Genomic DNA, 16,849 nt, shown 5'->3' with positions numbered 1-16,849 from the left:
CCAAACCTCTGGCTCTAATCAACATCTTTGCAGCCCCTTCAGAACCTCAAAATTACGATGAGACCAGTCACCACGTCGCTCCACACACTTTCAAATCAAACTAAACGATGAATCTTTAAATAAATATTAAAAAAAAAGTATAAAATGATCTTCAATGTTTAATATTATTTTATTAAGTTTATTTGTTATTAAAAAAAGTTATAAAATATCATTTAACTATTAATATAATAAAATTTTATCTTTTTCTTATTAAAAAATTAATGATAATCTAGCTTAGTGATTTTATCTGTTATACTAAAATATAGATTTTTAATATCAGATTTTATCATATGATAATAAATAAGTTAGCAGTCAACTCAGGTTCCCGTCAATTTTTAATAGAAAATAACGAGTTTGAAACATATAAATAGATTATATTTTATAATTTTATTAAAAAATATTTTATATTCCATACTATAATTAATATATTTTTCACAAAATAATTTTAATTAATTTTAACTATATGTTAATTCAAATATTATTTATTTTTTTCTTCATAATTCTCTAGTTTGGTGTTGTGATATGATATTGGATTTTATACCCAAGAGACTCAAGTTGATTCTCTACCGTTTTAATTCGTATTTTCTTTTGGTTTTTTACTCTCTCACTAATCATTAAAAGATATTAATTTCTTAATTATTTTCTCTAATAAAATAATTTATCATTTTATTAAAAATATTAATTTATGAAATAAAATGACCTGTCAGTTGTCTTAATGCATCGTGTCAAAATATTGGGATAACGATTGAGTTATCATTTTGTTTATAAAATGATGATTTTAGTGACCGTAATATAAAATATCCAACTTAAATAGTGAAGACATAAATTCATCCAAACTTTAACGGCCGTTGATTTAGTTTACCCTAAATGCAAATCGTTACGTAAAATGTATGCCGTTACGTGCTTTATATATACACACATTTGCGTCGTAGAATCCACTCAGAAGCTATCCGATAATATGTCGAGCAATGGTGTATTAAAGGAAGCAAAGGTTCCTCTGATCGGAGATTTATCACCGGCGGTTCGACTCGAAGCCGAAAAAGATGAGAATCAAGCTATTACGAAAAGGGTATGGGTTGAATCAAAGAAGCTATGGCAGATTGTCGGTCCAGCAATTTTCAGCCGCCTTGCTTCTTACTCCATGCTGGTTATCACTCAAGCTTTTGCAGGTCATCTCGGTGATCTCGAGCTTGCCGCCATTTCCATTGCAAATAATGTCGTCGTCGGATTTGACTTTGGCCTCTTGGTACAGACATAATTTCTCTTGTCTTTTTTCTTATAGAACCGCTAAAACTTTGTCTGAATCCGAGTGTTTTGTTGTTGCCGTTAGTTGGGGATGGCGAGTGCTTTGGAGACGCTATGCGGGCAAGCGTTTGGGGCAAAGAAGTTCTACATGTTGGGAGTATACATGCAGCGTTCATGGATCGTTCTTTTCCTGTGTTGCGTGTTGCTTTTGCCGTTGTATCTCTTTGCTTCGCCGGTGCTGAAGCTGCTGGGGCAGCCGGAAGACGTGGCGGAGCTTTCGGGGGTGGTGTCTATGTGGATGTTACCGCTTCATTTCAGCTTCGCGTTTCAGTTCCCGCTGCAACGATTCCTGCAGAGCCAGCTTAAAAACATGGTGATTGCGTGGGTTTCGCTGGTGGCTCTACTGGTCCATGTGTTCGTCAGTTGGTTGTTTGTGTATAGGTTTCAGCTTGGTGTGGTCGGAACCGCCGTGACATTGAATTTTTCTTGGTGGGTTTTGGTGGTCGGACTGTTTGCTTACACCGTGTGCGGTGGCTGTCCTCTTACTTGGACTGGTTTCACCGTGGAGGCGTTTTCTGGCCTCTGGGAATTCGTCAAACTCTCCGCCGCTTCTGGGGTTATGCTCTGGTATTCACCACCTGTACACATTCAATTCAATGTTTTTTTTTCTCCCTTTGGAATTTGAATCGTATAATTAAGTCCCTTTTTTGTTGGAAATCTACAGCTTGGAGAATTGGTACTATAGGGTATTGATTTTGATGACTGGAAATCTGAAAAACGCCGAGATTGCCGTTGATGCTTTGTCTATATGGTATGAATCTAGAATGTATAAATGTACATGGTAATTATTTGGATAAAGTACATAAATGATATTCGATTATAGGGTACTATTTTATCGACTCCTTCGATTATCAAAAGTTACAAAATGATCCTTTCACTATAGGACATTGTTTTGTTGAATTTGATGGGATCTGAGTTGGATGTTACCATGATGCCTTAGATATGATGGTCGTTTGAGATTCTGAGATCATATTTTATTATATCTCAGTCAATAGTTTAATGCCCAGTTCAAACTATCATCAATTCTTTTAACAAAGAACGACGAGTTTGAAACATATGAACAATCAAATGATCGTCTTGTAACTTTTAATAGTTGAAAAATTTAACAAAATAATGACTTATATTTAAAGAATTATTTTATAATTTTTAATATTCGAATTTTTTTTTTGATGAATTGTCAAAAATGGGATTTGTAACTGTTGGAACAATTTTTGGCAGCATGTCGATTAATGGATGGGAACTGATGATACCTTTCGCTTTCTTTGCTGGAACCGGGTAATGCTCTTAACTCTCATTTTTGCGGCCACTTATTTTCTTCCATCATTTAGCACATATTTGTCCTTTTTTGGTTGTCAATTTGCAAACACTAAAAGCAAATAGTATAATTCTATTTTAGCTACCCAAGAAGTGCCGTATCAAAATGCTATACTTCATCCTCTATTTTAAGTAAGAATTTTTATTGAAAAATAACTCTTATATAATGAATTTAATTCTACAAATAGAGTTTATGTTTTAACCTTTAAAGTAATATAAGAGAATTATTTTGGATAGATGCAATTCTTTTGAGATCACTGTAGCTTTTAGGGTTTGTGTTATAGAGATAATTTTGTAGGAACGTTGGAAGAATATATGGGGATATATTGAGTTTCAGTATTTATACTGGACTTTGAGTTACATGTGATATCATATATTTTTATTTTTCATGTTCTTTATATTTATAGTGACTTTTTGTTCATCTTATTTGTAGAAGTAGACAAGATCGAACCACGTTAAATATTATCTTTTTGGTCATATCTTATTTTATGTTGCTATAATTTTACTTTTTTTTTTGGCTCTCAAATTATTAAGGAACGTTAACAACAACACTTGGTAGGATTTGGAGGCATTTCTCTTAGTAAGAAAAGAGGAAGAGAAATTAAACTAAATTAGTCTATATTTTAATATGTGATGCATGCATGCATGCAGAGTGAGGGTGGCAAATGAGCTTGGTGCTGGGAATGGGAAAGGAGCAAAGTTGGCAACCACAGTATCAGTGGTGACATCAGTTATAATCGGAATCTTCTTCTGGTTGTTAATTATGATCTTTCATGATAGCATTGCTCTCATATTCTCCACAAGCCAACCTGTTCTTCAAGCAGTCAGCAGGCTCTCTTTTCTCTTGGCCTTCACCATTTTACTCAACAGTGTCCAGCCAGTTCTATCCGGTAATAGATAAAGTTAGGGTAAAGAATATAAATGATATCTCGATCATAGGATGTTGCTTGAGTTTCTCAATTATTAAAAGTTATAAAATAATCTCCTGATTATAGGGTGTTGTTTTATTGAGTCTCCCTATTATTAAAAGTTATGAAATGGTCACATGACTATTCATATGTTCCAATCTCTTCATTTTTTGTTAAAAAATAATAATGGTTGAGTAGGACGTTAACGTGTTGATTGAGATATAATAAAATATGATACAAGAATCTCAAACAACTATACAACTAAAATTGTTCTATGATCAGATTTAATCATATCTCAGTCAACAAATTAACGTTCAGTTTAGACGACTATCACTTTTTAGCGGAAAAGGATGAGTATGAAATATAGAAATAATCAGATGACCGTTAATGCCCTATAATCAAGGGATTATTTTGTAACTTTTAATAGTTTAGGGACTCAACAAAATAGTATCCTATAGTCAAGGACCATTTGTATAGTTTACCCATAAATCTATTGCATCATTACTTCATTTTACTCATCTTTAACTTGATAATTCAGGAGTGGCAGTGGGATCTGGATGGCAATCCTACGTCGCATACATAAATCTGGGTTGCTACTATCTCATAGGGGTTCCAATTGGATTCTTGATGGGATGGGGCTTCAACCTTGGTGTAATGGTAGTGACTTCTCCTAATTTTTTAGGATTTCTTGTTCTATGGTTTCGCTTTGATTAGTCCTTCTAATAGAGATTTTCTATATATATATATATACGGGCTTGAATTCGAAATCTTATTTAAACGATATCGAGGTGTTTACCATTTTTGTTGGTTAGGATTTTTGTTTTGGGAAACTCAAATAGGCTGTAATGTAATGTTTTGGTAGGGAATTTGGGCTGGAATGATCTTCGGAGGGACAGCAGTTCAGACAGTGATACTGGCTATCATTACCATGCGCTGTGATTGGGACAAAGAGGTCTGACCTTTCTATTATCTTGTCTTGGTAACCAGGGATGAATCGAGTTTCGATGTTTCCGTTGTATCTTTTATTAATGATCTAATTTTGTAGTTTCGTGTTCTTGACATAAAATCACGTGTCCGTTTCTGTTGGTTACTCGTCTGAATCTTTGGTTTTGTTGGGGAATTTTCAGGCTGAGAAAGCAAGCATGCACGTGCAGAAGTGGTCGGAGACGATGTAGCTATTGTTCAACACATGCAAGGATATATAATAGAAGTATTATAGTGATCCGAATGGCGTTTTGCCTGCTAAACTATAGTATAATGTCTGCAAATTGTTGTTTCCCTGCAGGTGCAATCTTATTTGTAATTCTCTTTCGTTTTGGAATGAAAATGCAAAAAAATTGTGGTGCAAAGTGTAAATTGTGGTCCATGTGGAGCATTTCCTGACGTGTTTCTTTCTTTGAGAAGGTATATTATATTTCATTTGGGCTAAATGAATGCCACTGCATTAAGACAAGCGCACCCACAAAAGTCTAATATCAAATCATTTTATGACATTCCTTCGATTAAGGGAGACAAGTATTATACATCCGAAAACTACACCAAACTTCCACTAAGAAAGATCCTCGGAGATACCACACCATATCAGGAACCATCCTACAACAAACTACACCAAACACTCATAGTCTATATATATATATATATATATGTAATATGAGCTACAGATGTCACATCAATTCAACTGACATTTGCTGAACTTATATGCTTAAAATTTTTGTTTCATTTAATGATTTCCCTTTTTACTTAAAAAACTTTTTTCTTAATCATATAAATTTATAAAATATTGTTTGATTATTGAAAACTAATATGATTTCAGTCAACAATTAGGCAATTCAGTTTTGTTTCATATCCAAATACAACTGCCTAATACCGTTTGATTTTAAACCATTTAAAATATAACAATTATACTATTACTCATAAATACGATTAATACTAAAATTAGACAAAACTAAAGAAAATAACCCTAATTAATATTACAAACCCTTAAAATAAATATGATAAAGCAACCCAACATATATAATGTACATGCCACTAATAAGTCAAAGTTATGATGTCTTACTGATATTGTCGCTAGGTTTGATTTTGCATAAGATACTGGCAAGCTCTTCAATGCACAATCTCTACTTTATTCGAACCTACGTATGAAAATCATCAAGCGCTAAATAAAACTTAGTGAGACAGAAATATAACTAAAACGTAAAATCCATAAAATATAAGTAATAAACTGTAATTTAAAATAGAAACATTAAAACTTCAAACCCAACTAGTCAAGCCGTTTTTCATTTTGAAAACTTAAAAAATCATAATCTCACGATTTTATCAAAAATCATGTAAATCAACATCGAATATCATAAATAACTTTTTTCTATTCGTTCGAACATATTTCAAAACTTTCTTTTCAATTCTATGTTCCTTTCTCTCATATACTGTCATAACTTTCACATTTACTATTATAACCCAATGTATATGCAAGAGAATATAAGGTAAGTGAGTTTAAGGTGCGCAATAGGCACAACACGGTGCCAAATCATAACTGAAACTGCGATATGATACACTTTAGTGTAATTATAACTTGAGCACCAACAGTGCGAAACATTGGTATACGAATGTACCAAAGCTGAACTGATAACTGAAAAGTACTCACTAAATGGCATGTCAAATGTACCTTTGACTCTCAATGCAACATATTATGGACTTATATGTATCATCATAGAATCATTTATTAATCTATGTTTGATAACTGTAAAACATATGATATCTATAAATATATGATAACTAAAAATCATCTGATAACTGTAAACATTTAGGATTCATCATCATAAATATCATACTTGGACATTTCATACTCAAAATCATTCATAAAACATGATGAAAAATATTATAGAAATATTTCATATTGAAAATTTATAAATCATACTGGAAAATAAAATGAGGTTGACTTATCGAAAGTGGTCCTCGACTATAATAATCAAATAAATAAAGTGCACATACTTTAACACTTTATTTTATTTTTTAATCAAAATATAAGTCTCACTAAGTTTTAGATTTAAATCATTTGCCTTCCACTACTTTCAGTACACAATTTATCAAAATTCCATATTTTGGTAGTTTGCATTACCTTAAAACAAATATTATTATGTATTAATTTATATACTGAAAAATTATTATGTTTGCACCAATGAAAACTAGACTCGAATATGAATCTAACTATATAAGGCACTCCGTCTAGTTCCACTTATACAATGTATAGCGAATTTTCAAAGTTGACTGACATAAGTTGTTTCGTGTAGAATCTGCTGCCCTATTTTCTGACCTATCACCGATTAAAATTCATATCATTTTATATACTCATCGAAATCAGTTTCAGTTTGTGCTAAATAAAACTATATTGATATAAGAATTCAATGATATAATATGTTGAAAACATTTTGATATTTCGATATAACAAATTAAGTTAAATGAATTTTAAGATTTTCCAAAAAGATTTTCTAAGTATATTCGATATAATTATTCGAATATCAAAATATTACTCCAAATCTTTCAAATGTCATTTTTAATCATTACTCAAGTGTAAAATTAAGTTTTAATCTTAAAATAATTTCAAAACAATTTTACAAAATATTTCGAACCATTTCAAAGCCAAAAATTTCAGATTTCTCAGAGGGAACCGATTCCCCCCAAGGGGGTACCGATTCCCCCATGAATGGTTTGGCTCCGAGAAAAACAGAATGCTCGGAGGGAACCGATTCCCCCCCAAGGGGGTATCGATTCCCTGATAGGGAAGCGGTGGCGGGTTAATGAACGTTGCTCTTGTTGAAGAATCAAACCTAGAAAGCTTTAGACTCGATTAAAAACAAAGGGGATGAATAGGGGAAGGTGGCAGCAGTAACTAGGATTCTTTAGGGTTTCTTCAAGGCAATAAGATTAGAACAAAATAAACAAAAGATAAAGAAATTGAAAATAAAATAAGATAAGATAATAAAGAAATCAAAAGATCTCCCTTACGAAGGTGGACGGTAAAGATGATTGATGGTGCAGATCAATTTGTGGAAAAATAGATGGATAAGTGTCCTATCGAACCCTCCAAGTCGCAATGAAAAGGAAAACTCGATAAATGGCTCTAACCAACCCTCATAGTCGCGATGAAAAGGCAAATTGGAGTGTGAAGATTAATCTCCCTCACAAGAACTTGAAAGAACTCCAGGAGAAGAAGCTTCGAAGGCACAAGGCAATCAACACTTGCAAAAACGAACTCTCGTTGTATTATTAATCAAAGAAACGATTTACAAAGTTGAATGAAGCCTCCTTTATATAGGGGCTGAATTCTAAAGGTCCTAAATAACTAAAGAATAAAATATTAATAACTAAACATGTTTTAACTCTAATTCCTAATAAAATATAATAACTAAAAATATGTTTTAACCCAACCTTAATTCCTATAAAATAATTCTGATCCTAAAAGATTAATCATCCTATATTAAATTATATTACAAATAATCAATATAAATATTGAAAATTCGTAATATTTACAAAATAACGTATTAATCCCGTATAGGATTTCCTGCATGCACCGTCTTCAGTAAAATGGTCATATCTTGAGTTCCCGATATCGGATTTATGCGGTTCAATAACCGTTGGAAAGATAAGAGATAGACGGTTGTATCTCTAGAAGACATGTCGACCGGATAACAACTGGATCCCCTTCAAAAAGTTGTTACAAATATGCTACTATTAGACCCTTACGGATGAATGCCTGAACTGCGATTTGAAGCTTGTCTTTAAGAAGTTTTGGCCGGCCTCGTGTGACAGGGCCAAGTGGTATAGTAAATTCATCATCCTTAGCTTTAGGGCATGTGGTGCATGTATCATCTCCCCCTTCTCTAAAAGGATTCGTCCACGAATCTAAAATATCAAAAGGAGGTAAGTCGGAAACATTAAAGGATGCACTCACGTTATACTCACCGGGAAGATCAATGCGGTAGGCGTTGTCATTGATTCGTTCAAGGAATTGGAATGGGCCATCGCCTCGTAGGTCTATCTTGGATTTACTTTGTGTCGGGAACCTTTCTTTTCTCATGTGAACCCATACCCAATCTCCTGGTTCAAAGGTGACATGTCGTCGGCCCTTGTTAACTCGGTTTGCGATTGCCTCATAGGTTTTCTCCATCTTGAGTTGGCTTTGGCGTGATGTATTTGACAAGGGCAGCCTTCTTTTCACCATCTAAACTGACAACCTGATCTAAAGGTAAGGGAATAAGATCCAAAGTAGTTAATGGGTTAAAACCATAAACTATTTCGAATGGAGAATAACCTGTTGTGGAGTGAATGAATCGATTATAAGCAAACTCAACAAAAGGTAAACATTCTTCCCAATTACGGGTATTCTTACCTACCACAGTTCTTAGCAAAGATCCTAGAATCCGATTTATTACTTCGGTTTATCCATCGGTTTGAGGACGACAAGAAGTGGAATAGAGAAGTTTTGTGCCAATCTTACCCCACAATACCTTCCAAAAGTGGCTTATAAACTTAGTGTCACGATCGGACACAATGGTGCGAGGAATGCCATGAAGGCGCACTATTTCTCGAAAGAATAAATCAGCAATATGTGTGGCATCGTCCATTTTATGGCAAGGAATGAAGTGTGCCATATTTGAGAATCTGTCCACAACGACAAAAATACTATCTCGTCCTTTCTTAGTGCGGGGTAAGCCAAGTATAAAATCCATCGATAAATCGATCCAAGGAGAAGAAAGAATTGGTAAAGGCGTGTACAAACCATTAGGATTACCTTTGACTTTGCTTGTTTGCACGTGATGCATGATGCACAAATATTTTCCATTGTTTTATGCATATGCGGCCAAAAAAAGTGTTCCATGACCATATCAAGTGTTTTGTGAATACCGAAGTGTCCCATAAGTACTCCGGCATGTGACTCGTGAACCAAGAACTCTCGCAAAGAGCCTTGTGGTATACATACCTGTTCATGCGAAAAAGAAAGCCATCTACAAGATAAAACTGTTAAAAACACCTTTTACACCATTGTTTATAATCTCGAAATCTGGATCGTTAGGATAAAGTTCTTTGATATGTGTAAACTCAGAACAGTATGCATTCGAGTGATAAGTGTGTATCATCGAGATAATGCATCAGCTATAATGTTATCTTTCCCTTGTTTGTATTGATGATGTAAGGAAAAGATTCAATGAACTCAACCCATCGAGCATGTCGTTTGTTTAACTTACCTTGTCCATTTAACCATTTGAGTGATTCATGGTCCGTGTGAATGACAAACTCTTTAGGGAGAAGATAATGTTGCCACACTTCGAGTGCTCGGACGAGTGCAAGAAGTTCCTTGTCGTAGGTAGAGTAGTTCAATTGTGCACTTTTTAACTTTTCACTAAAGTAAGCGATAGGTTATCTTTCTTGCATGAGGACGGCACCAATGCCTATGCCTGAAGCATCACATTCTAGCTCAAAGGTGTTAGAAAAATTGGGAAGACGAAGAATAGGGCAGAACATAACTTATCTTTAAGAAGTTCAAAAGCTTTTGTTGTAGTGGTCCCCATTTGAATTCAACTGACTTTTTGATGATCTCGGTTAATGGTGCATCAATGGTTGAGAAATCTTTGACAAAGCGACGGTAGAAACTTGTTAAACCATGAAAAGATCTTACCTCGGTGATGGAAGTAGGCGTGGGCCATTCTTGAATTGCCTTGACCTTCTCTTTATCTACATGAATACCCTGTACACTAACTATAAAGCCTAAAAACATAAGCTTATCACTGCAAAACACACACTTATCCATGTTAGCATATAAATGTTCTTGTCGAAGAACTTCGAGAACTATTCGAACATGAATGACATGAGAATTAAGAGAATATGAGTATATAAGAATGTCATCAAAGTAAACGACAACAAATTTACCTATAAACTCCTTAAAAACGTGATTCATTAATCTCATGAAGGTGCTTGGAGCATTTGTGAGTCCAAAGGGCATAACAAGCCATTCATACAAGTCGAACTTTGTCTTGAATGTTGTTTTCCATTCGTCTCCTTCTTTCATTCGAATTTGATGGTAACCACTCTTCAAGTCAATTTTGGTGAAGATACTTGCACCATGTAGTTCATCCAACATATCATCTAGACGTGGAATAAGATGCCTATATTTGATTGTTATCCGATTGATAGGTCGACAATCTACACACATTCGGAATGTGCCATCTTTTTTTGGAACTAGAATGACGGGAACTGCACAAGGACTAAGACTCTCACGGATGTGTCCTTTTTGTAATAATGAATCTATTTGTCGTTCCAATTCCTTCGTTTCCTCAGGATTGCATCGGTAAGCGGGGTGGTTTGGTATGGTTGATCCAGGGATAAAGTTGATTTGATGTTCGATTCCTCTTGTAGGTGGTAAACCCACCGGTGGGTTTCTTAAGACATCTTGAAACTCCTGTAATAGAGAAACAACACTACAGGCAAATCTGTGATGTTAGTAGTTGATAAAAATAGAGTCCTTGAAACAGACTAGAATGCACGGCCTATTTGAAAAAGGGTCTCTATCATATCTTTTGCACTCGCATAAATGTTTTGAGACACTCTTTTATTTTCACATTGAGGTTCACTCACCACCCGTGGGTCATTTGTTTAGCTTTTATCGGTTGTGACCTCTTTTGCATTTTGTTTCAAATTCCCTGTTTCCTTGAGAATTCGTTGTTGATCTATGAGAATCTCTTTGGGGGGGGGGTTGGGGGTTAAGTCGGAACGATTTACCTTTTATTGGAATTGTGTAAGTGTTCTTTCAACCATAATACGTGACGTCATTGTCGTATTTCCAAGGCCGTCCTAGGAGAATGTGGGATGCTTGCATCGGAATTACATCACACCATACGTCGTCACAATACTTTCTCATCTTGATATTAACGAGGCATTGTTTAACCACATTCATCTCGGCACTCTCATTAAGCCATTGTAAGCAATAAGGTTTTGGATGTCGTTGGCAAGGAAGTTTGAGTGATTCAACAATGTTGGAGCTAATGAAGTTGACACAACTACCATTGCAGCGTGTGGAAGAGGTTGGAACGTTGTATGTCAGACTCGTCGGATGCTTGGATGTTCAATGTATGACGGATCACCAAGATTGTGCCATTGTACTCATCGCTTCCATAGTCATCACTATCTTCTTTCGCTTTGACATGTACTGAATGTCGGCGATGTCGATGTCGTCTCAGAGAATTGTAAGATCCATCACCTAGTATGGTTAAGGTCCTCGTGTTTGGACAATTACGGCTGATATGGCCTTCCTAAGTATTTAAAACACTTGATGTCTCTTGCTCGGGTCGTCTTTAGGGGCTGGAAGTGTCTCATTGTTTGCTGGTCGTTGTTTTCTTCTTCAGTTATGTTAGCCCTATTGAATAAGGACTGCATCTCCTTGTAGTAATCTTCAACTGAACTTCTACCTTGTCGAAGTCGGTGTAATCGTTGTTTAACTTCTCGTGTATAATGTGTCAAGGAAGTGATCGTTGAATGTTTGAGTTAGCTCGATCTTTTGTCGATCTTTTTGCATGCCACCAAGTGTGAGCATATCCTTCGAATTCCAAGGTGATGAGGGGAACTTGTTCAGCTTGGGGCAGTCATGGTATGCGAACAAGAGATCAACTTTTCCTTCCCAATCGATGTACTTGTCTGGATCGTAGTCTCCTTTAAAAGACGGGATCGTGAACTTTGGTTTTGCAAAGAGTTTGGGTGTTTGAAAACGTGGTTGTGCTCGCCTGGGGGCCAAAAGTTCAGCATTGTTTGGCCTTGGATTCTGGTTTGGTAGATCCAGTTGTAGTTCTTGTTGTTCTCTCAAGGCATTGTTAAGTTGATCAAATTGAGTTGTGAGTCGTTCAAGTGCGGCTAAGATGGCCGTAAGTGTCTCATTGTTATTGTCGCCCATCTTGCAATTATAACACTCAAAAGAATATTTTAAAATAGAATAAAAATAAAAGAAAATAAATTTAACAAAGCAAGAAACCTCACAAGTCACTCCAAGAAAGTAACACAACGAGAGGCAAGTAAGCCGATCTTGTACTCTTTAAAACTCACTTTACCAAGTAGTCTTTCACAGTTCGTATCGGAGTTTGATTACTAGCAAAGGCGATAAGAAAAACCTAAAAGCTCTAAGAGGCCAAACAAAGGTTAGACTCCAAGAGAACAAGAATGCAAAGAATGAAGAAGTATGCAAACTCTTTAGTCCTACTAACACAAGGAAGGTAATGTGTTAGATAATGCAAAAGAACAATAACAGGGAAAACAAAAGAACCTAAAGCACTAAGAATTAAAGAAAAAAAGGACCAAACCAGAAAACCTAGAAAACGCTGGATCAACTTGAGAAACGTTTTTGAGGGGGTTACCGGTATCCAAAAATTCTGGAAAAATTCTTGAATGTCTTTAGATGTGTCAAAAAACCACCTGTAAAATTTCAGAATCAAATACCTTCAGTAGTATCCAGTAGACTCTGTTGAACGGTGAGTCCTCAAACAATCTATTTTTCTTGATCGCTTTGTTCGAAGTTGTTCTTGATCTCCAAAAATTCTGATTTTTTGTGTAAATGATCTCCAATATATGGAGTTTCAATATGGAAATTTTCACCACAAAATTCCTCCTGTAGAATTTTCAAGAAATTCGACAATATTCTAGACCGAATCTGCCGATAAAACTTGAATAATGTATTTGAAGGATCTAATGAACTCTGATCGAAATGAATTTTGGACTGGAGATTAAAATTAAGACGAATATGATATCTGGAGAAAATCAGCCCTAAATACCTTCGTTTGCAATTTTTTTTTGAAATTTTGGCTTTTTTGTTTTTTTTTGAAAAAAATAGCAAACTAACAAGAAGGATTTGAATCTAAATTAAAATTAAATAAAAATAACCTGAAACGATGAATCTTCTCTGAACTAGCTCCGTTGGGGTACCTTGACGGTGTTGTGTGCAAGAACAAACAAGATTACTTGCTTCTTTCCAAGAATCGGCCCAACTCTGATACCAATTGATAGGGAAGCGGTGGCGGGTTAATGAACGTTGCTCTTGTTGAAGAATCAAACCTAGAAAGCTCTAGACTCGATTAAAACCAAAGGGGATGAATAGGGGAAGGTGGCAGCAGTAACTAGGATTCTTTAGGGTTTCTTCAAGGCAATAAGATTAGAACAAAATAAACAAAAGATAAAGAAATTGAAAATAAAATAAGATAAGATAATAAAGAAATCAAAAGATCTCCCTTACGTGGACGGTAAAGATGATTGATGGTGCAGATGGATTTGTGGAAAAATAGATGGATAAGTGTCCTATCGAACTCTCCTAGTCGCAATGAAAAGGCAAACTCAATAAACGGCTCTAACCAACCCTCCTAGTCGCGATGAAAAGGAAAATTGGAGTGTGAAGATTAATCTCCCTCACAAGAACTTGAAAGAACTCCAGGAGAAGAAGCTTCGAAGGCACAAGGCAATCAACACTTGCAAAAACGAACTCTCGTTGTATTATTAATCAAAGAAATCTGATTTCAAAGTTGAATGAAGCCTCCTTTATATAGGGGCTGAATTCTAAAGGTCCTAAATAACTAAAGAATAAAATATTAATAAACTAAACATGTTTTAACTCTAATTCCTAATAAAATAATAATAACTAAAAATATTATTTTAACCCAACCTTAATTCCTAATAAAATAATAATTCTGATCCTAAAAGATAATTAATCATCTTATATTAAATTATATTACAAATAATCAATATAAATATTGAAAATTCTTAATATTTACAAAATAACGTATTAATCCCGTATAGGATTTCCTGCATGCACCGTCTTCAGTAAAATGGTCATATCTTGAGTTCCCGATATCGGATTGACGCGATTCAATAACCGTCGGAAAGATAAGAGATAGACGATTGTATCTCCAGAAAACATGTCGACCGGATAACAGGATCCCCTTCAAAAAGTTGTTGCAAATCTGCTGTTATTAGACCCTTACGAATGAATGCTTGAACTGCGATTTGAAGTTTGTCTTTAAGAAGTTTTATCCGGCCTTGTGTGATAGAGCCAAGTGGTATAGTAAATTCATCATCCTTAGCTTTAGGGCATGTGGTGCATGTATCATTCCCCCTGTTCAACGGTTGAAATATTTGAATTTTACACTTAGGGAACCGATTCCCTATAAGGGGTATCGATTCCCCCCACGCTCCAAGCTGTTTTATTAATAGTTTTCGTAGTTAAACGGCTCCATTGACTCCACTAATCATCCCCAATGTTCAGAATCAATTGAGGGAGTATTTAAACAAGTTCTGAAGCCTTTGATCAACAAGAAATCATAGAGAAACAAGAGAGAAAGCATCAAACACCAAATTTGTGCAAATCAAGCCAATTTTCCTTTCAATATTCATTTTGCTTTCAAGAACACCATTTGTGCTCATTTGTAATTATTTTTTAGTGTTATTTTCTTGTTCTAGAATTATGCAAACATCTTACCTTGTGAGGTTTTCCTTGTAAGTTTACAAATTTATGTATTTTCTTTGAAAAAGAGTGTGCTCAAGAATTTGAGGTATAATTCTTTAGGAGGTTGTAAGGTTACTATTTGTCCTCAAAAGAAAGAACAAATTAGTGAATTTGTTGGAAAATCCTTAGTGTGGATAGCTAAGGTAGTGGACGTAGACTTTGGTTGAGAAAGTCGAACCACTCTAAATCGTTGTGCAAATATTTTTAATTTTTTGCAAAAGCTTCCACCAAAATTTTAATTACAAATTCACCCCCTATTGGTCATTTTCATCAATCGATTAACTCAACATAATATTAATTTTTCAATTTTTTTTTAGGATTTCTAGTGATTTTCAAAACTTTCTATTCAGAACATAATTTCTAAGCAGATTTCACCAACTTGCATCCTTAACTTATTCACTAAATCTATAAGTTTACCAATTGAACATATAGGCTTGAAGTACACTTCTCATGCACCACCAGTCACTTCTTAACGTAACTCCAACACTAATTCATCACAAGTCAATGTTTGTTTCAATAACATAAATACAAATTAAATACACTCATCTGGTCTCTTTAGCTTGCAACCTTCCTTAGAATTTCCATTTCATCCTTAAACTTCTCCTTACCTTTAATAATATTTGATCTTGATTTCAAACACTCAGATTTTTAAAATATTTTAAAGTATTTAGAGATCCGGAGCCCCGCCTGCCTACCCCCACTCAGTTCCGTCCCTAGATAGCTGTAGTGAAAATAAAGCTCAAAACCATCACCATCTTTTATGGATAATCTCGTGTTTTTATAAGTTCCATAAATTAATAGGGTAAACTACATTAGTGACCACTTCACTATGATCAAAAATCATTTTGACCACCAATATTTCATTTTAATCAAACAAATCATCTAACTATTTAAATACTTCAATCAAGTCACTTATCGTTAACAGTTAACGGAATATGTGATGTTGCAATTAAAATATTTTGGTATAATTACACAATTAATCCATGTTACTTTATATATTTTTCAATTTAATTCTCCTTTTAATAAATTAAAATAATAACACTTGTCGTCATTCCAAGTTAAAACATCAACCTCTTATTGGAGGAAAATAAATCCACACAAAAAAAGATAGAGAGGAGGAATTGAACACACAAACCCTAGTTGGAATAATAGGTGCTAAACCTCTAGGCTAAAACAATCATTTGTTACATTTTGGACAATAAATAATATATATCTTATTTATTAGTAGGTAAATGCCTTCTTAAAAATTAATCATATTTTATATATCTTAAATTTTAAAAATATCTTTTATTTTAATATATTTAATATAATTTATTTTTTCTTAATTTATTAAATATATTTTATTTTTAATATAAAAATATATACTTTACCTTTATCATCATTTAAAATATATATTTAAAATATCTTAACTTAAAACATATTTAAAAATTTTATTAATAATTTAATATAAAAGTATATATTTTATTTTTATCTTAATTTTAAAAAATATATTTTTAAAATATCTTAACTTAAAATATATTTTATTCTTAATTTAAATATACTTTGAAGTTAAGATATTTTAATATATTTTTAAAAGTTAAAGATAATAATAAAATATATTTTTAATTTAAAATAAGAATAAAATATTTTTAATTAAATATAAGAATAATATATATATTTTATATTAAATTATTAATAAAAATATTTAAATATATTTGAAGTTAAGATATTTTAAATATATATATATATATATATTTAAAGTGATGATAAAAAG

At 33.7% G+C, this 16,849-nt stretch overlaps 1 protein-coding gene across 1 annotated transcript; it reads left to right on the top strand.

The window, feature by feature from the left end:
* Window positions 1-973: 973 nt before the first annotated feature.
* On the top strand, window positions 974-4,915 carry LOC120212863 (protein DETOXIFICATION 27-like). The gene is made up of 8 exons (XM_039211046.1): window positions 974-1,285; window positions 1,370-1,911; window positions 2,009-2,095; window positions 2,563-2,619; window positions 3,310-3,548; window positions 4,105-4,223; window positions 4,429-4,518; window positions 4,694-4,915. The coding sequence occupies exons 1-8, from the start codon at window positions 998-1,000 to the stop codon at window positions 4,739-4,741; spliced, it is 1,470 nt and encodes a 489-aa protein (XP_039066977.1). The 5' UTR covers window positions 974-997; the 3' UTR covers window positions 4,742-4,915.
* Window positions 4,916-16,849: the final 11,934 nt, after the last annotated feature.

The sequence above is a fragment of the Hibiscus syriacus genome, unplaced genomic scaffold (assembly GCF_006381635.1).
Source record: "Hibiscus syriacus cultivar Baekdansim isolate YM2019G1 unplaced genomic scaffold, ASM638163v2 tig00110017_pilon, whole genome shotgun sequence".
In the NCBI taxonomy this organism is placed as follows: Eukaryota; Viridiplantae; Streptophyta; class Magnoliopsida; order Malvales; family Malvaceae; genus Hibiscus; species Hibiscus syriacus.
The sequence above is the reverse complement of the archived record's forward strand: the minus strand, read 5'-3'. Positions and strand labels throughout refer to the sequence as shown.

What these genes read in the sequence shown, in the direction of transcription:
- LOC120212863 (XM_039211046.1), top strand. Translation starts at nt 998, where the DNA reads ATGTCGAGCAATGGTGTATTAAAGGAAGCAAAGGTTCCTCTGATCGGA. An exon ending in GATTTGACTTTGGCCTCTTG is followed by an intron (nt 1,286 to 1,369) that starts GTACAGACATAA and finishes TGTTGCCGTTAG; the next exon opens with TTGGGGATGGCGAGTGCTTT. An exon ending in GCTGTGATTGGGACAAAGAG is followed by an intron (nt 4,519 to 4,693) that starts GTCTGACCTTTC and finishes GGGAATTTTCAG; the next exon opens with GCTGAGAAAGCAAGCATGCA.